This window comes from Pelodiscus sinensis, chromosome 23 (assembly GCF_049634645.1).
Source record: "Pelodiscus sinensis isolate JC-2024 chromosome 23, ASM4963464v1, whole genome shotgun sequence".
NCBI classification, from domain to species: domain Eukaryota; kingdom Metazoa; phylum Chordata; order Testudines; family Trionychidae; genus Pelodiscus; species Pelodiscus sinensis.
Window position 1 is genome coordinate 23,512,935 of NC_134733.1, and position 26,237 is coordinate 23,539,171.

The following is a 26,237-nucleotide window of genomic DNA, read 5'->3' on the forward strand; positions in this document are numbered from 1 at the left end:
TGGTCTGCAGCAAACGACTCCCTTGAAAAAATAAAAAGTCTGGGATCTGAGAACAGTTCCGAGATTCCTGTCCAGCAAATTATAGCTAGACTCTGGTTTGCTGCTTCTGGGGATATAGATTACAGCAGGAAATTGTTATCATTTGGCCACAAAGCTCTTAGAACGTGATACCCAGTGGGATGTAGGCACATCTCAGTGAGCTGGGTCTCACGACAGGAAAATGAATATTTTCAAGGAAATGCTGCTGCCTGTTAAACTTCTCCTTCTAGCTTACTCACTAATCATGTCTGTGGGTGGACATTTCACATTTTACTACTGAATTAGGCAGGTTCTCGACAATAGGATTTTTCAGGGCCTTATTGATGGGGAATACAATCCACCTGGAACATATAAACACCCATAAAAATTATTTGTATTAGTCTGATCCTCAATTGCCATTATGTTATAAGGGAAATATGGGATTGGAGAAAGCCTAGCTTTCATACAGTATGATTTATGAAATACTGACTTTCCATCTAGTGCTCTCCAAAGGCAGATTTCCAGTAGCCTAACTCTTGGCCATCTCTCTCTGCAGATGACTATCAATTTCTCCTCTCTGCTTTCTCCTGGGCTGCACAGGTGACCCCTGCTGATGTCCTCAGTCTGACCTCTCCTGAGACCCTTTCTTTGCTTCTTGTCTCTTCTCTATCAAATTCAAACTCCTTTATGTATCAGAAGTGATCGGGCCATTACCTAACTAGGACCACGCTAAAGGGAAACTGGACTTTTAGAATGTTCACATGTAACCCATTAACTGATCTGAAAACATATACTCCAGAAAATCAATCAGTGGCAACGTTCTCTCTTCGGACTCATCGAACTCCAATAATCAATGCTTAAAATCCAGTCTCCCAGCAGGGCAACTGCAAAGGGCATCAGGCACTTACCCCAGGCCCTTGAGGATAGTCTTGAGTAGAAACCAACATCTGAGGTGAAGACGGTGCACCTACAGGGAAGCAGTGACAAAAGAGGTGTCATGAGCCTCCAGAACTGCCGGAGATCTCGCTCTTGGGCTCATCAAATGCCAAATTTTGTTTCCATTGAAGCCAATTAAAGTTTTCATAGATTCCAAGGCCGCAAGAGACCTTTGCAGTCAACTAGGCTAAGCGTCGATATCACACAGGTCAGAGAAAATTCCCAGAGCAGATTTAAAAACATTCTATGACAGAGAATCCGCCAAGCCCCTCGATACATTGTTTCAATGACTAATTACCCTCCCTTTTAAAATGTAAACCTTATTGATAGTCTGAATTTGCTTAGCTTCACTTTCAGCCACAAGATTTTGTTACAGCTTTCTCTGCTAGACTGCAGAACCCATCGTTCAATATTTGTTCCCGATGACGATAGTTACAGACTGTAACCAAGTCATCCCTCGACTTCTCTTTGTGCCACTAAATACACAGAGCATTAGAGCTTTCTAATCCTCTAACCATTCAAGAGGCTCCTCTCTTAACCCTCACCAAATTATCCACGTGTGCCTTGAATTGTGGGCATCAGAACAGGGTGAAGGATTCCAGTGAGGGTCACACCAATGCCAAACAGGGAGCTAAACTAGCCTCCCTACATCTACTCAAGATTTCCTTGTTTCTGCATCCCAGACCACACTAGCTTTTCTGGACACAGCATCACACTGGGAGTTCACCTTCAGCCAGGACCACTTATGGGTGGCATTTTTTAAATGATTCCCAATTATCCTTTAGATTTTGGGGATTAAATTCTTCTTCCTTTCGGTAGAAGCCACTTAAATCTTGGGACATGAGACTCCATATTTCAGCCATTTGGCTACTTACTTTTGCGACAAGATTGCCACCTGGAAAAAAAATATGTAGCAGTTCTCTGGAATTTTTAAAGGGAATTGAGCTAAATCTGCCACTTAGTGCTTTCCTGTTGTAAAACATAGATTTTCTATCACTAGACAGTACCACATTTTCCCTTCAAGACATGTAATACTGGCTAAGTGGATTGCTTAATGAGACGTGAACATTTTGGGATGCTTAAGGTTCTCATGGCTCTTCTATTATTTCTTGTCACTATTTTCATCGGTTTGTACATTCATGCCCTGAAACTGCCTGAGTTTTGTGGTGTTTATCTTTGGCTGGCCTACTTGTTTCCAGGCAGTCGATGAACTTGCTGTTCTGTTAAGCAAGAAATGCTTTCGTACAGTCTCCAAGCACAGATGTTTCCTGGCGATGCTGAGACTTAACTTTGCTTTCTCTAATTCACACATTCCAGCTATTTAATTGGGAACATTTGCCAAGGAAACTTCTGAATTTCCCTTAGGCCTAAATTACGGTGTTCTTTCGATTACAATAGATTTGGTCATTAAAGAGGGTCATTATTAGAAATGCACAAGGCTCAGTCGCTGTCAGCGAATGAAAAGCATAGAAGAGGTTTCTTGCTGATCGGTTCATAAGCCCCTAGATCAGTGCCAGAGACCCAGAGCCATCCCAACCATTGGATGGTTCGGGGGGCTGCTCTGAGCCTCTGGGCCCTGTGGGGGGGATGACACCAGCATCAGAGCCTGGGCCCACCCCTGCACTCACCAGCAGCAGCAGGAACCACGGGAAGTGGAGCAAGCCAGCAGCCTTCTCCACCTCACTGCGCCATCTCCCAGCTGGGTTGTTCCCCCCACCCACGCCACCTCCCAGCTGGGTTGCTCCCTCTCCCCCTGCACTATGTGCCAGCTGAGTTGCCCCCACCCTCCGTGCCATCTCCCACCTTGGGTCACACTCGCCTCCCTCCCCCCCACACACACCATCTCCCAGCTGGGTCCCTCCACTTGACGGAGGTGGGGAAAAGTGGAGCACCAGGCCTAACGTTGCCAGGTGGTTTCAACAAAAATAGCGGACACACTTGACATGACATCACAATCGACACTGTATCTTAGTTAGAAAATACCGGACAGTTCTATTTTCTCAATTTGTTTCCCAAACACAAAGCTCAACTATGGATTGTCTGGTTCGAAACCGGACACGTGGCAACCCTACCCCCAAACCCCAGCCCGCTCTGCTTCCCCGCATTACTCATAAAGATGGGAGGAGACACGTGTGGCTAAGAGTAAGGAAAGGCCACGTCTGCCAGGAGCGCTGTGGTCACGGGGAGTGGCTTTAGTGAAGCACCCAGACCTTCCGCTCTTGTTCCAGATCTCAGCTGAGGCATCCCAGCCCCATAGACCTGTCCAGCTGCCTTGTCAGCCTCAGGAGAACAGGCCTCCGGGGGGGGGGGGAGATTTCAACTCTTTCTGCTCACAGAGGGCTTGTAGATGCCACGGGAAGGGCCCCACTTGTAGCGTTTTGCGACTTCTACCATGGGCTGGGATCAAGACGGGCAGAGACACACAAAAATGGCAAGAATGTCAACTGCTCTGTGCGAGCGAGAGAGAGAGACAGAGAGCTTCGGCTTTCCATTCATCCCGGCTCCTTTGCCTGCCTCTCGCAATAGCAAAGGTGAGATTTCAGTTTTGGTGTCAGAACTCTGACTCTAGCTGCCCAGAAGAACAGGGCTGGGATGGTCTGACCACTCCAGGGAGAGACCTTGGACTCATTGTGGCTAGTTCTCTGATAACATCCATTCCACGTGCAGCGGCAGTCCAAAAAGCCAACAGGATGTTACGAATCATGAAAAAAGGGATGGAGAATAAGACAGAGACTATTTTATCGCCTCTGCATAAACCCATGGGATGCCCACATCTTGAATACTGCGCATACATGGGTCACCTCATCTCAAAAAAGATCTCATGCATTGGAAAAGGTTCAGAGAAGAGTAACAAAAATGATGAGGGATTTAAAATGGGTCCCATATGAAGAGAGTTTGAAAAGACCGGTACTTTTCATCTTAGAAAAGAGACTAAGGGGGGCTATGATAGAGGTCTATAAAATCATGACAAGTATGGAGAAAGCGAATAAGGAAAAGTTATTTACTGGTTCCCATAACATAACATCTAGGGATCACCACACTAAATTAATAGGTAGCAGGTTTTAAACAAACAAAAGGAAGTTTTTCTTCACTCAGCGCACAGTCAACCTGTGGAACTCCTTGCCAGAGGATGTTGTGAAGGCCAGGACTTTAACAGGGTTCAAAAAAGAACTTGATAAATTAGTAGAGATTAGGTCCATCAGTACTTATTAGCCAGGATAGGTAGGAATGGTGTCCCTGGCCTCTGTTTGTCTGGAAAAGGGTGACAGGAGAGGGATGGGATTGGGTGATGATTACCTGCTGCGTTCCTTCCCTCTGGGGCACCTGATATTGGCCAATGTTGGCAGACATGATATTGGACTAAATGTACCTTTTGTGTGACCCAGGATGGCCGTGCTTATGTTCTATAGGAACTAGCTATCATCCCTTTCAACTGCCCATGACCTCTAGTGGGTGTCCCTGTGTTCTGTGTTTTAGAAGCCACCAGGCTCCAACCAGAACAGCTGGGCTGTGTCTACACTGCACCCCTTTTCCAGAAAAGGGATGCAGATTAGACACATCGCAATAGCAAAATCCGCGGGGGATATTTAAATATCCCCCGCGGCATTTGCATGAATATGGCTGCCACTTTTTTCCGGCTTGGGGATAAGCAGGAGAAAAGCGCCAGTCTAGACGTGATTCTCTGGAAAATAAGCCCTTTTCCGGAGGATCTCTTATTCCTACTTGAAAGTAGGAATAAGAGATCCTCCGGAAAAGGGTTTATTTTCCGGAGAATCACGTCTAGACTGGCGCTTTTCTCCTGCTTATCCCCAAGCCGGAAAAAAGCGGCAGCCATGTAAATGCAAATGCCGCGGGGGATATTTAAATATCCCCCGTGGATTTTGCTATTCCGATGTGTCTAATCTGCATCCCTTTTCTGGAAAAGGGGTGCAGTGTAGACACAGCCCTGGTGTTTAGCTAGATCTTGCTATGGTGTGTATGGGTAGCAGTGGTGTTTGGACTCATTCCACATGTTTCTTCATACTGTGTCTATTGTATAGGAGCAAAAGTCATCAGTTTGTGGCACAGTGGGCCACGGCATGGATGGGAGATAGAGCCAGCCTCTTTGGGCCATGAAGTCCTGGTGTAGCAGCGAGGAGTCCTGTGGCACCTTATAGACTAACCAAAGTGTTGGATGCATCTGACGAAGTGTGTCTTTGCCCACGAAAGCTTATGCTCTAACACTTCGGTTAGTTTATAAGGTGCCACAGGACTCCTCGCCGCTTTTGCAGATTCAGACTAACACGGCGACCCCTCTGATACCTGAAGTCCTGGTGTGAGTCTCAGAGGGAGAGAAACCCTCCAGTGAGGTAAAAGAAGATGACACTAAAATGGCCTTTGTACCCACATGGGATGCAGAAACATCTGTTACCTACAGCCTCTCTTCACTGCCCCTTTTCGTCGTTTGAGTGTAAACGCGTTGTCTTTCTGAGTGCAGCAAAGTTTAGAGCAACGTCTGCTCAGTCCTTCTCCCGGAGTAGCTAGGAAAAAAGGAAATTCCCACGGCAGAGCTGTCCCTGCTGCCTGAGTGATTATCTCGGACACAGATCTGACCTCGCAGATTGTAGCAAGTGCTGCTGCGCACTTATAATTACGATCAACTTCTAAACAGGTAAAACAAGCCTCAGTTCTGATTACCATAAATAAGCAGGGTCTGCTGATGAATTAATCCCTTGGATGCTTGCCAGCAGACAGTTAACCCTTCTGTCTCACTTAATAAATGAGATGGAAACAGCAGCAGACCTGCTGGCCAAAGTGGGCAACACCGGGGCTCTAGTGGTGTACCACACTAGCTCTTACAGAGGAAGCTGTCCTCTTAATCCCGGGGTAGGAAACCTACAACCCGGGGACCCGATCTGAGTTGCCTGGATCCAGCCCCTGAGGCTCAGGGGGCTCCCCTCCCCCCCCCAGCACCAGGGAGCTAGCACTCCACCTTTGCAGCCCCTCTCCTGCCCAGGTCTGGACCCCCACTCTGCTCCTGCCCCCTACCTCCCAGCCAGCCCTCCCATCCCCAGCCCACTCCTGCACCCTACCACACTCCCACACCCACCAACCTCCAACCCACTCCGGCACCCTCCCTCCAGCCCAGCCCCCATAGCCCAAGCCTGCTTCCCAGCAGCACCCCCACCCACTGAACTCATTTTTAGCCCCACCCTTGAGTGCAGGAGGGCCCACAAAATCTACTATCCCGGGAGCTCCCCTGGGCTCTGGTGTGTGAGGGGAATGTGGAGCTTGGGGGTTTATTTTATTTTATTTTATTTTTTTTATTGATTGCTTCTCACTTTTGTGCAGCCCCCGACTAATTTTTTCTGCAGCTCAGTGCCCCCAACCCCCAAAAAGGTTCCCCGCCCAGTAAGTTGGCTCAAAAAGGAAAGGCCGGTAACTCCAGCGCCAGGAATCAGCTTTTAAGAGCATGTTCATCTGGAGCGTTTGCATGACTGGGTAGCCCGCTAGGGAGCACATTGGCGGCAGAACCCCCCACAGTGGGGATTATTGTGTGAGGAAAACAGACACGATTTGAGCCAATGTGCTGAGCAGCAGCGAGAGTTGTGTCTGTGAAGCCCAAGCGAGGCACCGTAAGGACGTCTCTGTGGGTCATGCTACCAACGAGTTTCGGGAGCACGGGGATTGCTGCTATCGGAAGAGGTTGGGGTTTTTTAAGGAACAATGAGGGATTAAGAAAAAAACCCTCCACTCAGAGCTTTGCAGGCCTTTGGGCTCCTGGCAGGGGCTGGCGACTGCAGGGAGCTGACTGGTAGATTCTGTTCTCATGCCTCTTTGTGCAGCGTCATCTCCCGTGTGGCTGCTCTTTCCTGGGCGATCCAGAGCAACGTGGCTTGCCTCAGAAACACAGCCACAGGCCCTGCCTCAGATAATCGCCGGCATGGCAGCTTCCATCCCACCCGGAATCGGAGGGGCTTTAGGCGGCTTCACGGGAAAGGGGCCGGCCTTTCAAGACACCTCTAAAAAGCCCTTCTCTAAAAAACCAACGGGGTCTGTCTTCTCTCTGGGGCTGGGGCCTCGCCTCACATGCAGTTAGCTTTCCTTGCTGGGGCAGAGGCGCTCCCCAGGTACGCCCGGCCAGAGCTGCTGTGGGCTCCCGGCAGATGGCTGCTCAGGGCAGCGTTACAGAGCATGCAGCACTATTCGGCCGCTGGAAAACGCCTCCTTGTGACAATCAGGCCACTGAAGCGATAGGTGAAGGGGGGGACGAGCTCTCTTCTGCACCACCGGCTCCACCATCCCGACACAACGCAGCCGGACTTCTCAGCGGAGTCTAGCACCCGACACCCAGAGAAACCTGCATCCAGTCCTGTCATTAAGGCTGAGTAATTGTGGCTGTCAGCTTCCTCACCTGCCAAATTTACCCACTTCTCAGGGATGCCGAGGTGGCTCAGGGTTAAGAGATATGGGGAGTCAGCAGCCGAGCCTGGATACACATTTAAGATCTCTTGATTTCCAATCCATCTGCCACTGGAAAACGCCATTTCTCCCCCGCAACGTGCCATGTTCCAACACGTTCTTATTGCCTACCCCCATTCTGGGCATCCTGCTCTTTCCCCCCGTCCACTGCCTCCCTCTTCAAATCCTGCCATGTGCCAATCCCTGCCCCACCCGGAGAAAGGTTCTGTCTGCTTCTATTGCACCCTTGGTCAAGAAATCAACTCCGCTGAAAGCAGCTTGGCTGAGTGAACTCTCCCAGAAGCGGACAGAGGGTGCAGAGTCGCTGTCGAAATGATCAGGCTTTGTACTGGTTACGGGACACTGGCAGCGTCAGAGAACTTTCCACTCAAGAGTAACTGGATTTTTAAAATGTAGCTGCCTCCCAAAATCACTCTGGGAAACTTGGTATTTTAATAATTCGTCCCATTTCCTATGTGCAAGGGAGCACCCGGGTGTGCATGGGGTGTGTGGTCCACATGTCGCTGAGGTCTCTCGCATCAGTTCAGTCTCCGGGCCATGCGACAAGGGTGTCCCCTTAATGATAGTATTGCCTCAGCAAGCAGCTCTCCTGAGCCCGAAGGTACCACTAGGGTTATTAGCAGGGAAGGCAGGACTCTCACAGCTTGATTTCTGTGTCCCTCTTTCTGGACCTGCCGCAGCACACTGCGTTCGGCATCAGGGTTGGGTGGAGAGGGGTGATGTGTCAGACAGGAGAACCCAGCTAAGTCTCAGCTGGAAAACGGCTCCTTTACCTGCCCAAGATGGTTAATCAGCCTCATGCGTCATAGTTCCACCTCCCCTCCCCTTCATCCCCCAAAATTGGACGACAGTTTAAAAAGAAACCGACGGGAACGTTGCATCTGCACAGTAACAGAGGAGCAGCTCTTGGTGCAGTGTGTGGCTGGGCACGTACGCCCTTCGCCTGCCCACGGCACGAGCCTCAGCTGCAGCCCGCAGGAACATCCTCGTGATGGTGTCTCACTCCATCCTTGCCTGCGCTGCTGAGGGGGCTAGCGAAAGCCCGCCAGGTTCTGCATCCTGTCCGTGGAAATCCGTCTCACTTCCTGCCTGGAACGGCTCTCCCCACTTTCTAGGAAGCCTTCCCGGAGAAGTTAATTGACTGCGTCGCTCTGGCCTTCGTTCTAAGCCTATTAAGGGAGCTGTAGGGTGGGCCGCCAGCATGTGATTCTGGGCCAGACACGCACAAGTACAAGGCTAGTGTTGCATCCCTCAGCCGAGGAGAAGACAGCGAGATCGGCTCTGCCTTCAGAACAAAACCTGTATCTGCCTGGGCATGGAGCAGGAGGGCAGCTGGGAAGGAATGAGCGGGGAGGCGCAGTGCAGTCCCATGCAATGGGAACTGGTCATTGCTGGAGCCGGCTCCCCCTTAACATGAAACATGCTCTAGCCCGGGACACAGGATGAGCAATGGCTGGGTGGGATGTTCGTGCTGAGGAGGCTCACATCCAATGGATCCACCGTGTGTTGCCTCAGTTTCAATGAGTGCTGAGCGGATTTCATGTGAACGGTGCAAACAGGAGGCATTTGCTCAAGGATGAAAAGCCAGTGTGCATAATGGACTTAATGAGAGCCGCTGACACGAGCGATGCACAGAGAGTTTGCCAAACTGAGGGGACGCAGACACATACCTGCCTATATTTAACTAAAAGAATCCGTTATTAAACCCCAGAAGGAGTGAGCAAAGAAGGATGAAGGGACAACATGATGAGGCTGTTGCTTAGCAACTGGCTGCTGTTCAGGCAGAGAAATGTGTTGAGATTGGTTTTGGATCGCACAATGAGGGTAACGAAATGGGGCCCGAGCAGTTGAACATGCGGGGAAAGGATGGGATAAAGGTAGAGTCATCACAGGCTGAAGCTCAGGAAGGACAAATGCAAAGTGCTCCACTTAGGGAGGAACAATCGGTTTCACGCATGCAGAATGGGAAGTGATGCCTATGAAGGATACTGCAGAAAGGGATCTAGGGGTCAGAGTGGACCACAAGCTAAATGTGAGTCAACAGTGTGACGCTGTTGCAAAAAAAGCAAACATGATTCTGGGATGCATGAACAGGAGTGTTGTCAGCAAGACACAAGAAGTCATTCTTCCACTCTACTCTGTGCTGGTTAGGCCTCAATTAGAGTGTGTCCAGTTCTGGTCACCACATTTCAAGAAAGACCTGGAGAAACTGGAGAAGATCCAGAGAAAAGCAGCAGGCAGAACAGAAATTGCTGCAGCTTTTCAAGGCTGGTTCTTTCCTGTGGCTGCAGACCCTAGAGACTCAAGGCGAATGCCGGCAAGCCCACGTCCTCAGGCAGAGTCTAATAACAGATCTGCAGGAAGGAGTGGTAAATAGCCAAGATTAGAATCTGGTTGCACACATACATGTGAAACAGAGGAAGAATTTGCCCCAAGAGACGGTCCTCTCATGGACTGATAACTGGTTAAAAGACAGGAAACAAAGGGTAGGAATAAATGGTCAGCTTTCCGAATGGTCCAACCTGGAAACAATCCTACTGAACCTATTTATAAATGATCTGGAGAAAGGGGTAAACAGGGAGGCAGCAGAATTTGCAGATGATGCCAAACTGCTCAAGATAATTACGTCCAAAACAGATTGTGAAGAGCTTCAAAAAGATCTCACAAAACCAAGTGATTGGGCAACAAAATGGCAAATCAAATGTAATGTGGATAAATATAAAGTATCTCACTCGGTGGATCGTGCTGCATGGGGAGCGCGGAGCCCAAACGGTCGCTTGCACCACTTGCTCCCACGCAGTGGCCTGACTGAGCAGCGCAGAAGTCAGCCAAGCACCACGGCAGGAGGCGACAGGGGGGTGGGGCAGTGACGTTCATGGCCAGGGGGCGGGGCCTGGATCCGCTGTCACGCCGCACGTCACCACCCCGCCCCCCTTCGCCTCCCGCCATGGCGCTCGGCTGACTTCTGCACCGCTCAGCCGGGCTGCCGCGGGGGAGCAAGCGGCCGTTTGGGGCCCGCACTCCCCATCCAGCACGGGCCGCCCAGAAGGAACAGCCAGCATTTCAGGCAACAGCACTGCCCAGAGGGAACAGCCAGCATTTCAGCGTTACAGACTCACAGACATTGGGCTACTATATATATGATGCACATTGGAAAAAATAATCCCAACTATACAGACAATATGATCGGCACTAATTTATCTATAACTACTCAACAGAGAGATGTTGGAGTCATTGTGGCTAGTTCTCTGAAAACATCTACTCCATGTGCAGTGGCAGTCAAAAAAGCAAACAGAATATTAGGAATCATTAAAAATGGGATAGAGAATAAGACAGAGAACATCTTATCGCCTCTATATAAAACCTTGGTATGCCCACATCTTGAATACTGCATACAGATGTGGTTGCCTCATCTTACAAAAGACATATTGGCATTGGAAAAGGTACAGAAAATGGCAACAAACATGATTAAGGGTTTGGAATGGGTCCCATATAAAAAAAGATTTAAAAGACTTAGACGTTTCAACTTAGAAAAGAGGAGACTAAAGGGGATATGATAGAGGTCAATAAGATTGTGACTAGTGTGGAAAAAGTGAATAAGGAAAAGTTATGAAACTAATAGGTAGCAGGTTTAAAACAAACAAAAGGAAGCTTTTCTTCACTCAGAGCACAGTCAGCCTGTGGAACTCCTTGCCAGAGGAGTCTGTGAAGACCAGGACTTTAATAGGTTTCAAGAAAGGGTTCAGGCAGGATGAGCTGAAATGGTATCCTTAGCCTCTGTCAGAGGCTGGGAATGGGTGATTGGAAAAGGATTGCTTGAAGATTCCCTGTTCTCTTCACTCCCTCTGGGGCATCTGGCATTGGCCACTGGGGAAGATGGACCTCTGGTCTGACCCAGTATGGCTGTTCATATGTTCTTATGTATGTAAATGCACCTAACCAGCAACGACGTCTCCTCATCTCACCTGAATGTGGTTCCATATTAGGGTTTGAACAGCTGGTTGGTCAGGACACCTGTGTTACGTGACTGGGACTAAATTACTTTCCCCAGCCCCACGAGGGTGAGCAAACATTGCTTTAGAGCTGGAGAAAGCGAGCGCTTCGAGTGCATCAAAGCAGGCCTGAGAGGGAGCAGTCTCACTAGTCACGCACAGGGGAGGCATGTCGGAATGGGGGAGGGGTGCCACTAATGGAAACACCATAGAGCAAACATTTCCGCTCTGTTTGGATGGGAGTACCAGTCGGTAGAGCCCTGCACACCCGCAGATATCCACAGGTGCCCACATCCATGGATGAGGCTGTGGATTTCCAGGGCTCCTTTCTGCACATACAAAATTGTGTATCCACACACAGCTCTGCCCATCAGCGTCCCCCAGACAGGGTACGGCCTGAGAACCAGAGTGTAAATCAGGTGGGACAAGCTCCACTTTTCATGCAGGCCCTTTTGCAACACTCTGAGGCTTGTGCGTGGCTCCAAAGAAAGGCACTGGGCACTGGTGATGGTCACAGCACTATACAGAGCCAGAAGCCAGCCTTGAAATAACTTACCAATAACCGTGACCTGTAAACCACCCAGAATACCCTAACCCTAACCCTAACCCTAACCCTAAGGCAGCTTCCTGGGTTGAAGGTCTGGGGGTAGTTCTCCCTGAGTAGATGGAATCAAGAGCTGACTGCTGTCCCCGAACAGGCCTATTCCGCAAGCGACTGAGCAGGGCGCAGGAGGCGGAAGAAGAAGGCTCCCAGCGAGCAGTGCAGAAAAGCAGGGTGGGACGAGGTTCCTGAGCACGCAGCCAGGGCAGGGGGAGGGGATGGGCTGATGAGCCTTGTGCTGCTCCCTGAAGCAGAGAAGTTTCACAGACACCCTTCCTGACACGCATCCTGATGAGCCCTGAGCCGGAGGAGAAAGGCCGTCCGAATTCCCGGGGGGGGGGCACTCTGGCAGGGATTCAGACTGGATCTGGTGTCGCTGCGTGAAATATCCTGGAGGCAGCAAACTGCATGACAAGCCTGTCTTCATCGCCCAGATGCAGCCCCACACCTGGGGCAGACTGACACGCGCTCCAAGCTGCCCCCTTTCTACCAGACCGCGGCTGCATCTCTGTTTGCCACCCCATGCTGTCACGCGGGGACGCTGTGGGCTCATAGATGCCACACTCAACCCCAGAAGTGGCTGCATTTCAGGGACAGGAGGAAGACTGCCTACATAAATCTTAATTCAGGAAGTGACATGAGGGTTGTTCGGAGGTGAAAGGAAGAATATAGAATGTAGGGGCCAAACCTGGCAGTTCATAGTCAAGGAAAACTCCCGATGGGAGCTGAAGGACTCCAGAATTAGGCCATAAGGTTTCTTATTGTAACCCAGTGTGAGGTTATTCAGCGTAGGGGAAGCCTCATGACTTCTTACACGTGTGTGTGTGTGTGTGTGTGTGTGTGTGTGGCTTTATTCTGTAAAAAACATAGAACAGGAAAATAGTTCAGCAGCCCCTCCGCTCAGCATACAGCCTGTGTGCTGCTTCTAGCACAGTCCTTGCTGAGACCCTGCTGGGGGCAGAGGGCCCATCCTGCCAGGAACCAGGAAGTTCTCCCAAGATGCCGCAGTTTGTCGTCCACAACTTGTAGTTCCCAGGGCTGCTGCTGCAACACACTGGACCTTGGGCTACATTATTTTTACTGCTTCTTTTAGGGCTATCGCTTTTGCTGGGTGAGCAGAAACTAGAGCCTCACCCGACATGGTCCAAACTGAGCTGTGAAAGACACAAGGCAATAAGAATGCTGACAGTGTTCTTTAGTGCAAACGGCGTTGTCAAAAGTAGCCTGGCCGGCCGATGCTTCCCAAAGGTATGCACTAGTCTCCTTTAAAAGTCCCGCAATCTCTCCAGGTATGTGGGCTGGAAGGACAGGGAATGGCGGGACGTTCTGGGGGAATGACCAAACTGCGGAATTCAGGCAGGCATCCGAAGAAGGGATAAATGCGCATTTTGCTCCTGGTCGTACAATCCCTGTTTACATTCTATGCTGGAGGATGGAGCTGCCGAGCCTCTCCAGGGAAGTTACCGCGGGATGGCCCAACGCTAGTTCCTTGTGAACATGGAACAAGATTGATTACTCTAGGAGGCACTAGGTTTGTTCGGTGGGCGAGCCATACACTCTTGGGAAGCAAGAGCAAGGGACAGGTGCATCCTTAGGTGATACGCCTGAGTTTGGTAAACTCTAACAGCGTCAGTACTCAAGTGATTTTGAAAGAAACAGGCCTGAAAATCTGCCAGACATTTGTAATGGAAACAAGTCGAACTTTGGGTGCATCAGGAAGCACATGAGTTCTCCTGCTTAACTTCCCTGCCAGTCACAGTGTCCACACGTCTTTCGTATCCATGTGCAGCATGTCAGGCAGGCTGATACACCCAGCAGAAGCAAATGCTACTTGGTCTTTCCCAGGCCCATGGGGAAGTCAGTGGAATCTACGACAGCCAGGGAACGTTGTCTGTCTTGGCTAAAAATCTGCCAGCAGGATTCCCAAATACTTGTCCTTGATGATTGACAGGAAGGGGAAAGGGGAGTTACTGACTTCAGGGCGGAGATCTCACAGCATGGCTTGCTTGGGATGAATTCTCACCAACTTTTCCTGCGCCTCCAGCTAATTGTGAGGGTCTCACAGGGGAGGTCTTTGTCTGTCGGTCACAAAGGGTAAAAAGTATTGTGAAATAACCTTCACCAAAGGGTGGCAGCATCTGAGTAAAACATGCGTGAAGCCAGCCAGGGAAAGGCAGCCCGTTAAGGACAGCTGAGGCATTCTCAAAGGGTTTCTACAGACAAGTACTGTCTTTCTGTTCTGTGTGTTATTTATACAGTGTCTAGCTCCGGGGGGACATGACAGGGACTCCTGGGTGCTCCCGCAATACAAATAACACCGACGGTGCCGACTAGACGGGAGTTAATCAATTGGCAGTCGTTGTAACATTCTTTTAGGCAAGAGGAAATGTTAGCAGTGCCTAAAAGGGTGCCACAAAGCGGAGGGGAGAAAAATTCTTCTCCTTGACCTCTGATGATAGGACAAAAGCAATGGGATTAAATTGCAGGAAGGGAGGTTTAGGTTGGACATTAAGGAAAAATTCCTAACTGTCAGGGTGGTTAGCAAAATATTACAGACAGCAGCCAGGGTGAAGGCTTCCCAAGCTCCCCGCTCCTGCTGTGCTCTCGATGAGGGAGAGAGGCAGGTGTCCCGGGAGCTGTGCTTTGGTTTCTCACTTGGTTACACATTGTGCTATTCTTGTGGCACTGAGGTCATCCAAATGTGCGGGGTGTTTTGTTTTGTTTTTTACAGGCTATTAGCTCCAGCATGTCCCTGCTCAGAACGGTGGTTTCACGTTCTGCACGAGAGCTCAGGTTCCTTGCTCCCTAGAGAAACGGCACGGGGAATACTCATTTCAGATGGCTTTACCTCTCCTTTGGCCACGTGGCAATCCGTTTAATTATATCGATTGATGCCAACTCAATTGCCTTTATGAAAAGACAGTGCAAGCAAAACCCAGCAATTATATCCAGGAGACCCTGACTTGATATAGCCAAGGAAACACCGCTGTTAAAAAGCTGCACCCGGCCCTTTGAAGATTTCTGTTTTCAACCCTATTAAACAAGCGAGCCAACCCAACTGTGACAAGCCAGAAAGTTCTAACGCAGAATATGAGTCAGTGCCTCTTTCTGCGGCAAAACCCAAGACCCGACTGCCCTCTAGTGGATCTCATGATGCCTGCTATGGCCTATATTTGGCCTGCTCTAAAACTGCTGCAAAACATGGAGCATTATTCATACCTGTTAAGTCAAAGTGCGTCACTTAAGCTGACAGCTACAACATCATTAGGGTTATCAAAGGACCCACAGCCGTTTGGAAAGTATTCAAACCGCAAAGGTTTCAGTCATAGCTTTGTAACAGACTTTAAACACATCACAGCTTTTGAGTCTACAGAGAAAACGTGGAGAAAGATTTTGACCGAAAGCTCTAGAGGGAGCAGACAAAATAAGTTCTGATTCAATGCATTCAGCAGAGTCAGGCTCTACACACATTATATACATAAGAACAGCCAGACTGGGTCAGACCAAAGGTCCATCTGTCTGCCCACAGTGGCCAGTGCCAGCTGCCCCAGAGGGAGTGACCAAAACAGGAAATCATCACGTGATCCCTCTCCTGTCATCTATTTCCAGCCTCTGACAAACAGAGGCCAGGGACCCCATTCCTACCCATCCCAGCTAACAGCCATTGATGGACCTAACCTCCATGAATTTATCTAGCTCTTTTTTGCACCTTGTTAAAGTCCTGGTTTTTGCAACATCCTCTGGCAAGGAGTTCCACAGGCTGATTATGCGCTGTGTGAAGAAATGCTGCCTTTGGTCTGTTTTAAACCTGCTACCTATTCATTTCATGTGGTGAGCCCGAGTTCAGGTGATATGGGAGCATGTAAATCATTTACATAATTATAGAAGATATAAACAGATGAATGAGCTAGATTATATTATCAGGCTTTTTCAGCCCGCATTGTAAGTAACAGACTCTTGTATTCTCATGTGTGAAAGAGCAACGATTTGAAGCCCCGTCTCCCTCACCTTGGGGGCTGGGGGAAATGCTTCTGGTGAGGCTGTGCTGGTCCCAAAGAGCGATCAACCTCTAGCTTTAGTTCAGTGGGAGACAGTCTTTCGAAGTGCACCTGCTCCAAACCCTCTTGGGTCCCCAAACAAAGTTTGCGCTGAAGCCCTGCTCACAGCAAGAGGTTCCAAAGCATGAAAATGCCATTGGGTTTTGAATCGAGCCTCCGGAAGAGAGAGGAAAGAAACAACTCTCCAGGAGGTCTCCTCTCAAGAGCCTTTTGGGCGAGGAGAAATGCTCCAATACAGACATGCTCTTGCTTTACTCAGTAGCTGGGGTAATAAATCACACACTCTCCTCCTCTGCACCTGCCTGGAGACTTGAAATATGCTCCCTACAGGTGCTACACATGCCTTTGTTTGCATGGGAGGCTGCCCCCCACACATACGCATCGCCCTCCGACAAGAGCTGACCACCTGACAGGCACTAACGGGTTAAAGCTGACACTTTATGCTGCAAACGTTTACTAACACGTGACTTTTCCTGGCAGTTCCTCAAAACCAAACAGCCCTTTAGCCTTCAGTAGCAGCAGCACATTAATAAGGTAATAAACTCACACATTGCTGGTTAAACGGGCAGTTAAACGGGGAGCAATCTGGTTAGTGTGCCCACAGATACATTGAAAAAGATGAAAACCAGCGGAGGACAGTGACTGTCAATGAAGGAAGGAAATGTTTACAGGACCTCCCACGGTGAAATGATCGGTGACATCCCTTCCCGTAACGAGAGGCTGCCCAAACGGCCGTGCTCATGTTGAACCTGGGCCAACACTGGGGGTTTGAAAGTTCAACACAAACTCTAGCACGTGGGGTTTGTTTTCTGCTGAGGCAATCTCAGGCAAACAGCAGCAGTGGGAGAAAACAATATTTTGGGGGTAGCAGGGTTCAGAAGCCCTCAGCAGGGACCTCACACTCAGTGAAGACAAAGGGAATTTTATCCTTGTCTTCAATATCACCCTGTGGTTAGCCTATTTCATTCCTTGACAAACTATATGTCTTCCCAGAGAAGACTCCCAAGCCGCTGATGGGCCGAGTGATACACTTCACCCATGTGCCTATGTGCTTTCCCGCCACAGACTGTGACTCTCTGCCCTTTCTGGGTGGTGTCCCCGAGGACACGCGGGGCATGTCTACACGAGGAAATTATTTAAAAATAATGAAATCATAACTCCCAAAATAACTATTTCGAAGTTAGCATTATTCCCCAAGGAAAGCCGGAGTGTAGATTTCAAAATAACCAGCCCGTTATTTCAAAATAACAGGCTTCGTAGTGTGGACGCTCCGCTTATTATTTTGAAATAAGGGGGGTTATTTTGAAATAACTCCCTAGTGTAGCACAGAGCTTATTTAGTGATGCTTCAAAACCTCACCCACCTTAATCTGGGACAATGCCATCTCTATATCTGTGTAACTGTATAAACTGATACTTGTAATTCCTCAGAGCCTAAGCCTGACCCCATAGATACAGCACCTTCCCTTTCAAACTTGTAGCTTGTAAACTTTATCTGAAACATTAGCTGCAATGATATTGTAGCTGTATACATAGGCACACACCATACATAGGGCACTTCCACTAGAATAATTTTTGTTCCCAAGGAACAGTGAGGCATTCTATTTAGAGAAGAAGGAGAGAAATCCAAACTTTTCCTGATAATTTAAATCGTGCTGGAGGGAAAACTCCTGTGTTTGTATGACAGGAAAAGAGGGTTCACAGACCTGACCTAGTTTTGCAAACATGATGAAAAAGAGCCAGCACGGTTTGGCAAAGTTTTGAATTCCACAAGTTTCCTCTTACCCTGCTAAATTCCTTTTTTTTTTTTTTTTCTCAGCTAGACCCTAGAACCAAACACACTTAATCAGCAGGTACCTGTGATGCAAGTAAGTGGTGTTTTCACATCTTAGAAAAGCACAATTTAATGAGGTTGTTTACCAGCCTATATCAATGACTCAAACCATCTGGAGGGTGTAGGGTTTAAAGAAATTAATCAGGCTGTTATGCAGGAATGGGACATTTCAGGTGGCTGCTGGAAGGCTGCAGAGGTTCACCTTTCCAAAGCCCATGCTAGGCTGAAAATACTGGGGATGAAAACTTTTTGCAGAGACTTCCTGCCTTGCAAATACCTTCACCCAGGTTCATCAGAAATAGTCCCTAGTCACCCACAGTCACCAAAACCTCATGTTACCAATGGCTGGTTATTCCTCTATGACGGGCAGCTCACAATGTATAAGGTCAGGGGTAGGTATTTTGTGGGAGGTTAGTTCAGCACTTCGCACAGAAAAACTCCCTTCCGTGAAGGCTCTCTAATGGCTTTACAAACGCAATGAATTAACCACAGAATTCTACTGGAAGGAAGGTTGGAATCGTTATTCATAATTTCAGGTGGAGAATTGAGGGACAGTGAGGAAGTGATTTACCCAAAAGTAGTGTCACGTCTGGGACCAGGGCGTGGGAATGGTCAACACAAGCTCAGATTTCTGGCACAGTTGTGGTCAGGCCTCATGTTTGTTGATCTGGTACAGAGACTTTGCGCAGACTTCTTATGGCCATGCAGGCAGGAAAGATTCAGGCCTTTGTTTTTGGACCTGTCAGGCCCCAAAAAGGGCTCACCCCCTTTGATGAAATGTAGAATCATAGAATCCTAAGGCTGGAAGAGACCTCAGGAGTCATCATGTCCCACCCCCCTACCCAAAGCACGACCAACCCCAACCCAATCATCCCAGCCAGGGCTTTGTCAAGCTGGGACTTACTCATAGACTCAAAGGCTACGTCTACACAGGCATGATTTTCCGAAAATGCTTTTAACAGAAAAGTTTTTCCATTAAAAGCATTTTTGGAAAAGCACGTCTAGATTGGCAGGATGCTTTTCCACAAAAGCACTTTTTGCGGAAAAGCGTCCGTGGCCAATCTAGACGCGGTTTTCCACAAAAAAGCCCTGATCGCCATTTTTGCCATCGGGGCTTTTTTGCGGAAAACACTACTGTGCTGTTTACACTGGCCTTTTTGCACAAAAGTCTTTCGGAAAAAGACTTTTGCCCAAACGGGACCAGCATAGTATTCCCGGAAAAACACTAACAATCTTACATGAGATGGTCAGTGCTTTTCTGGAAATTCAAGCGGCCAGTGTAGACAGCTGGCAAGTTTTTCCGCAAAATCATCTGATTTTGCGGAAAATCTTGCCAGTCTAGACACAGCCATAGACTTTAAGGTCAGAAGGGACCATTATGATCATCTAGTCTGACCCCCTGCACAGTGCAGGCCACAGAATCTCACCCATCCCCTCCTGGAATAATCCTCTCACCTAGATCTCAGATATTGAAGTCCTCAAATGATGGTTTGAAGACCCCAAGATGCAGAGAATCCTCCAGCAAGTGATCCGTGCCTCATGCTACAGAAGAAGGCGAAACACCTTAAACACCTCTAGGGATGGAGATTCCACCACCTGCCTAGGGAACCCAGCCCAGTGCTTCACCCCCCTCCTAGGGAAATAGTTTTTCCTAATATCCAACCTAGACCTCCCCCACTGCAACTTGAGCCCATTGCTCCTTGTTCTGCCATCTGCCCCCACTGAGAACAGCCTCTCACCAGCCTCTTTGAAACCCCCCCTGCGGGAAGTTGAAGGCTGCTATCAAATCCCCCCTCACGCTTCTCTTCTGCAGACTAAATAAGCCCAAATCCCTCAGCCTCTCCTCGTAGGTTATGTGCTCCAGCTCCCTAATGTAGGAATGTGCCATACCAGGTGATCCCAATAGTTCACCTGGCCCAGTTTCCTGCCTTAACAGTAGCCAGATCAGACACCTCTGAGGAAGATGCAAGAGACCGGTGGTGACACATCCTGGAATAAACTATTGTTCCCTAATGCCCAGCAGGCTGTAGTAGTCTTAGGCCTTGAAGCATGCAGGCTTATATCCTGTCGACGTATTTTTATCCTATTGTGGATGTTCATATTGTCCATGAAAAAGTCCAACCCTTTTTTAAAATCCTCCTAAGCTCTTGGTCTCAATGATACCTTGTAGCAGTGAGTTCCACCGGCCAGATATGTGTTAAGTAAAAAGTGTTTCCTTTTGTCTCCATCCCAGGGCCTGGCATAGCTCTTGCTGCAGGTCATGGGTACCAATGAACGAATTCCTCCACTGTATTGAAATCTCACAGACCAGTGTTTCTCATCCAGAGGGACGAGTACCCTTGGGGTACTCGAGAGAAGTCTGGGGGGGGTACGTCAAGACAACTGAAATTTGGAGAAAACTGAATTTTTGTTTTAAGTTTTACAGCACTTTATTATTTTTGTATTTTTTACACCCAAACATGTCATCACTTGCCTGGCTACGATTAAGCTGTTTAAACAAATGTGTTGCAATGGTAGAAAAAAAATGTGTGTGTCTGAAAACTGTAGGTACTGGGGGTACTTATAATTTTTTTAAAGGGGTACTTGTAAAAATAAGGTTGAGAAACACTGTCACAGACAATGTGCTGCCAAGTTCTATGCTGTTGCCGCTGAATTTTGCATGTTTAAAAGCAGCACAGGAAGTGAACATCCCACGAATTCAAATTAAAATAAACTTCCTTCCCTAATGTACTGTGTGCTCAGTGGTTTTTTAAAATTCTTTCCACAGAGACTGAAGCCACACAATGTGCTTTAAAAGTCGCCAAAAACACTCACTGCGAGAGGGTATGCGTGGCTTGACTGAGTGAAGCGATTCTTGTCCGATGTGACTGAACGCATTTGTAGAAGTTCCAAGATGTTCCTCTGAATCAGTGGAAAACTGGAACTGGACTGTGCCAGACTCAACCTGCTTCACCTGCAATTTAAACAGATTTTGACAGACATGTGATCTGTGCCTATCCTTTACACCCACTTTCTGGAATAAAGAGCGGTCTACTGCCAAGCATCCCACAAAGTTAGAATAAGAAATTGTAATGCAAGGCATGAGGAGACAGACTAGCAAGAGATTGGTTCGGTGGTTGTTTTGGGGTTTTTTCCCCCAAAAACCAGGTTTCCAGAAAGTTTTGGTTCTGTCTGAACGTTATTTTACTTGAGGAAAGAGGTTGTGGGAGGACACTAAACTCCAAAATTATCAAATTTTCCTCCCAGTCTCAGGTAGGCTGGATTAATTACCCAAACTGTAGATCTGCTTCTACAAACTGTGCATAGAAGATACTTTTCTTTCTTCCAGCAACTCCAGAGTTTTATGTTACGGTCGGTCAGTTCCATTTCTGGTCACAGGACAGCATCACAATGGGGCTTGTGTGCTTTTTCGCACATGTCGGTCTGTTCCTAAATCTGTCTACCAGATCGAGAGTGAACTTTGGCTTTCCACAAGCAGACCAGCACTAGGAAAGAGCTTTAGCAAGTAGAGTTAAAAACAGAAGGAAGCAACATCTTGGCAAGTGTTTGGGGGAACAAATTCATGAATCCATAGCATGGTTCCCCAAACTTCCTTTGACATCAGCGGAGTCACAGAGTGGGTAGCAATTCCCTCATTACTGTGTTCGATGGAAAACCCCATTCCCAGTGTATTCCTGCTAATTAGACTGCAATACTGTTGTGTTCTTGTATTAAAAGTAGATCAAAATCTTCTCCATCTAATCTTCCCTTTAAGAGGAGCCCTTTCTAAATGTAAATCAGCCTTCAACGATCCCTTTCAGCAAGTAGCATGAGTCTCTTCTAGCTCAGGAGACAAAAGGAAGAGGAGGTTGTAGCTATTTTGTTCTCTTCCGTGAATCTTTCCATCGGCCAACAAGGAAATACGCTCAACCCCCAGTTGTAACAGATTCATTCTTATCAGAAGCCAGGCATCTAATCCTGGAGGCTCGCCATCCCAAACCAAGCACTTCCTTCCAAGGTCTGCACTGGGCTGGCTGATCTCAATTCTGTTCCATTATTTCCCCATTTCTATTTCTAATGAACAGTTCTGGAGATGTGGTGCAGCATGCAATGTTCATTCTTCATTCATTTTAAACAGGAGCTGCCTCTACTATGGATTGAACTGCCAAGAATGCAGGAGAAAGACTTAAAATGGGAGACTTGAAAGGGGGAAGGTGTAAAAAAGCTGATCCATAGGACTAACTCATTTCTTTAGCACCTTCTGCCTTCTCCGTGCCGTCTCCTAAGCACTTGGCATCAATGATACCTTGTAGCAGTGAGTTCCACAGGTCAGTTATATGTTAGATAAAAAGTGTTTTCTTTTCTCTTGCTCCAGGTATTGGGCAACACTAAACCAACCCTTACGCTGTTCTGAGGTCTCGCAGACAATATCTCCACCAGATTACAGTTAAAACTATAAAAAAAACTCATCCAGGAACAGTATATTTGTTAAAAGCAGGCACCTTCTCCCAAATCTTCTGGAAAACAGGGTGAACAAATTTTCATTGGGGCTTCCCAGTTAGAGCCAGAAAAATTTTGGGGGAAAGACTTCACATGCAACGTAATGGACTAGCAAAACCACTCAGTCTGCAAACTCTGCTTGCCCCCACAGTGTGTGTGAAGTTTAAGAAAGTCTAAGCAACGTGCAGACATCTTCACGCTCTACTTCCTCCAAGTTAAAATGGAACAGGGACTCGAGGGTCACGGCTTTTCCCTAGGACTGTGTGTGACTGTCAATGACCCAGTTCGTTGGTATAATGGGATTCTGTACAGACAGCATCTTTCTTGGAGCTGTGTGCTTGTTATGCATCTCTAACCACAGGACTTTATTAAGCATTGGCAGTTTCCTCTTGGCCTCTTGAATATCAAAAGACAGCTTCTGGGGATGGGCAGATTCATCCAGAGCAAAGTGCAAGCTCTTCAGAGCAAGGACTGTCACCTGCTATTTTTATGTACATCACCTAGCACAAATACGGCCCACGCCTGATTGCGGCCTCCAGATGCTGCCAAAATAAATCACTTCACACAGTCTATGACAGTGCACAGGGTGTGCACATCATAAATAATGAACACTAAACAGCTGATAAAATAAACGCACAATGTGTCTTTTCTGATGCATTGTTCTTACTCCTTTTCTCATGTGTGTTCATTCAAGGGCCGGGTGACACTGGGCTTAGCAAGATACTTCTAGGACGCTTTTAAAAGAACAAGAAAGCTCTGAGTCATGCGTGCACCGAAGGCCTTCAGGATGGTTTTGTTGCACTTTTGCTAAAGGACAGCTCAGGCCATGTCTTCACTTGGGGAAAGATTGACGCTGGCACAATCAATCTTCCAGAGTTCGATTTAGCGGGTCTAGTAAAGACCCGCTAAATCGAACTCAGAGGGCACCCACATTGGTGGCCGAACTCCTGCTAATGCAAGGAGTAACGGAAGTTGATGAGAGTGTTTGCTCCCATCTGCCTCCCACTGTGGGGATGGCGGGGAAACTCAGATTAAGGTACGTCAGCTCCAGCTACATAATTAACATAGCTGGAGTTGTGTATCTTGATTCGCATAGACCTGGCCTCAGAGAATCTTGTTTTTACCTCTTCAGAGCTCATGCTGGTAGGAGGCATCTTGTAAACCAGCACATGGCTGGGGTTATGCTGGGCACCTCCTTGCAGTGGTAAGATCACTTCTGTAGAACTCGAGTCCAGCGAAGGATTCCAAACAGCCCATCGGATGGAATGCATATAGGCTGCTTTAGCCAAAGAGGACATGGACAACACCTAGGATTAAAAATATATGAGACAGTAAATAACCAAAGGTGAAGAGCATTTGGTAGTGTGTCTCGACTATCTCGGTGTCACTCCACTGATGTCGTCTAAGAAGGTCAAAAACTTCCAACGCAAAATTCAATAGGAATTGGCCAGTGGCCATGTTTACCTACTGAACAGTAAGAATTGTCTCTTTAGCCCTCTTCTGTTGGAACCTCATTCCATGTAGACAGAGTGACAGACTAGCTCTCTATGGCCTTTTTCTTATAAAACAAATATCAGGTTTCCTTTGACTGGGTTTCAACCACAATCAATATTCAGAATGAATGGTGCATCCGATCTTAAGCTATGACCTACAATGAACACAGAGGCATATACATTTCTGCACTGCCCATGAATATTAGAAAAGAAACTGCCCTCTCATCTCCCTTCAGTTACAAATATTTGCAAATTCGCCCCATGTTTCGGCCTATGCTGGTTACTAGTTTAGACACACGCACACAGTTATTGTTACTGCAGAGACGGCTATTGTGTAGCTGAAAAATTCCTAAATCTCTGCAGGTGAAGGCTGGGGGCTCCTAGGAACCAGGCCGGAAGCTATATGTACTGAGAGGCGAGATACCGTGTTCTCCCTTCTACCACACAGAATGAACAACAATACATAAGAGGGACACAATAACAGTGCATGGCACTGCTCCAATAGTAGGGCAACATTCAGAAAATTAATACCAGCCACTCCCCCGGATCCTTCCCTTCAGTTATAGATTTCAATATAGCGGCCAGAACGTCCATTGTTTCAGCCCACTGTTGAGGGGTACTGTTTTGAAGCACATTTTCTGTCTTTCCAGGCCCTTGTTTTTGTTCATAACTGAAAGAATTCCCTTCAAATCTCTGAATGTCCAAGTTCTGTACAAAGTACCAATATTAACTTTGTGTGTTAAGAGGAGCTGGAAAACTTGGAAGAGCTTGCTACCTGCTGCTCAGAGACAAACGCACCACAATTTTTTGGTTGTCTTGACTTCATACTTTGTCATACTAGGGACATCAGAATGAACAAGATCAACCGTCTGAGATCACGTATCAACTCAGAGGCCTGGCTGTGTACAGTCCTTGCTCTTCCTTCCCTGCTTTAGCCAATGGACCACACTTCCCTCTAGAATGTTTACAAGTACACGGTCAGTAAGTAATGTCAGTGCAACAAAGTTCTGCCATGTGTGCTAGTGATGCAACATGTTGTGTGACAAGAGCAGACTAGATGGCTACAGGGGAGTAACAGAAGGCAGGTATATTTGCTCCAGACTGAATAGGTCTCCTTTCCCTGGGTAAATCCAGAACAGTCCAGAATCAATTAAGGCAGACAGGCCAATTGAGATAGTTGAAATCAATCAGGAACTTTCTGGAATCAATTAAAACAGGTTGATCAGGATATCAGGAGCCAATTACAAACCAGCTAATACTGGTTGAAAAGACTCCCCTTCTGCTAGCTCACTGTGTGCAAACAGCTGGGGAGAGAAGGTGCTGCGGAAGGTCTTGGAGGAACAAGCACAAGCAGGTACCTGGAGGAATTCGTGGTGAGGAAGATGCTGGCAGAGCCATGGGGAGTGGCCCCAGGAATCACAGCTGTCCCGTGGTGGTGTCAGGCAGACACTATCACCATGTCCCTGGGCTAGAACCCAGAGTAGAGGGCGGGCCCAGCTTCCCCCATCCTCAAATCCCTATTCACCACAGGGAAAGGATCCTGACAGATGGACGCCCCACTCACTGGAGAAGGGCTAATTTGGTAAAGGGTCTCTCCTGGCCCCGAATCACTTGGAAGGGCAGCGGGGACTATGGGTTTGGTCTCCTCTCTTTTCCCCTTGCCGGCCAACAATGAGGGTGGCTAAACACACCACTAACACGTGCCCTTGAGAAAATGTCTACCCTGAGGGCCGGCGTGAGCCCTTGAGCTGAGCCGTCCAGCATGAGACCCGCCCCGGCAAAGGAGGTTTGTCACACTCGCCCGGCAACCCAGCTAGGGGGTACCTGCACTTCGTACCTCGGTGACATCACCCACCAGCCTGGCCTCCCCAGTTTGTGGCGTAACCACAGGCAACACTTTCCATACCCAGGACTCACTAATGGCAGCCCCATCTCCCCTGCACGGCAACTCTCTGGCCAACTTCAACCCAGAGCCAGCCTAACCTTTGCGTAGCCGGGTTAGCGACGCGAGGGCTAGTGCCGAGGCGTTCCCCTCGTTGCCGTACCCGCTGGGGCTGCCTCCTGACAAGGACTCGCCGTCCTGCAGACAGACGGCGATTTGTTCTCTGCTGTGAGGAGTGACCCCATTGAACCCCATTCCCATTCCCGCACTGACGAGGCAGGACAACTAGCAAGCGTCTGACACAGGCCCTCCAAGATGGGAAATGTCTTCTGCAGGGCTCCACACAGGCAGCCACTTGCAAAGCCTCCCCCTAACACCAGGCCCTCTCGAAGGGGATGTATAAAAACGAGCTGACAGGTCTGCCAGTGTCTGAAATCCTGGTACTGAGGACTCTGGGATTGGTGTAGCAATTGGCTTGGGGAT

The 26,237-nt window shown here is 48.2% G+C and overlaps 1 protein-coding gene across 6 annotated transcripts in view; it reads right to left on the reverse strand.

Moving 5' to 3' along the window:
- Positions 1–26,237, reverse strand: part of NPHP4 (nephrocystin 4) — a 128,191-nt gene that overhangs the window by 41,593 nt on the left and 60,361 nt on the right. For all 6 annotated transcript variants that reach the window (XM_075906451.1, XM_075906450.1, XM_075906448.1 and 3 more), the window contains 3 exons: positions 23,504–23,686; positions 20,715–20,853; positions 927–985 (listed from right to left, as the gene is read on the reverse strand). In XM_075906451.1, the coding sequence (XP_075762566.1) occupies positions 927–985; positions 20,715–20,853; positions 23,504–23,686 (381 nt within the window). The remainder of the gene's footprint in view (positions 1–926; positions 986–20,714; positions 20,854–23,503; positions 23,687–26,237) is intronic.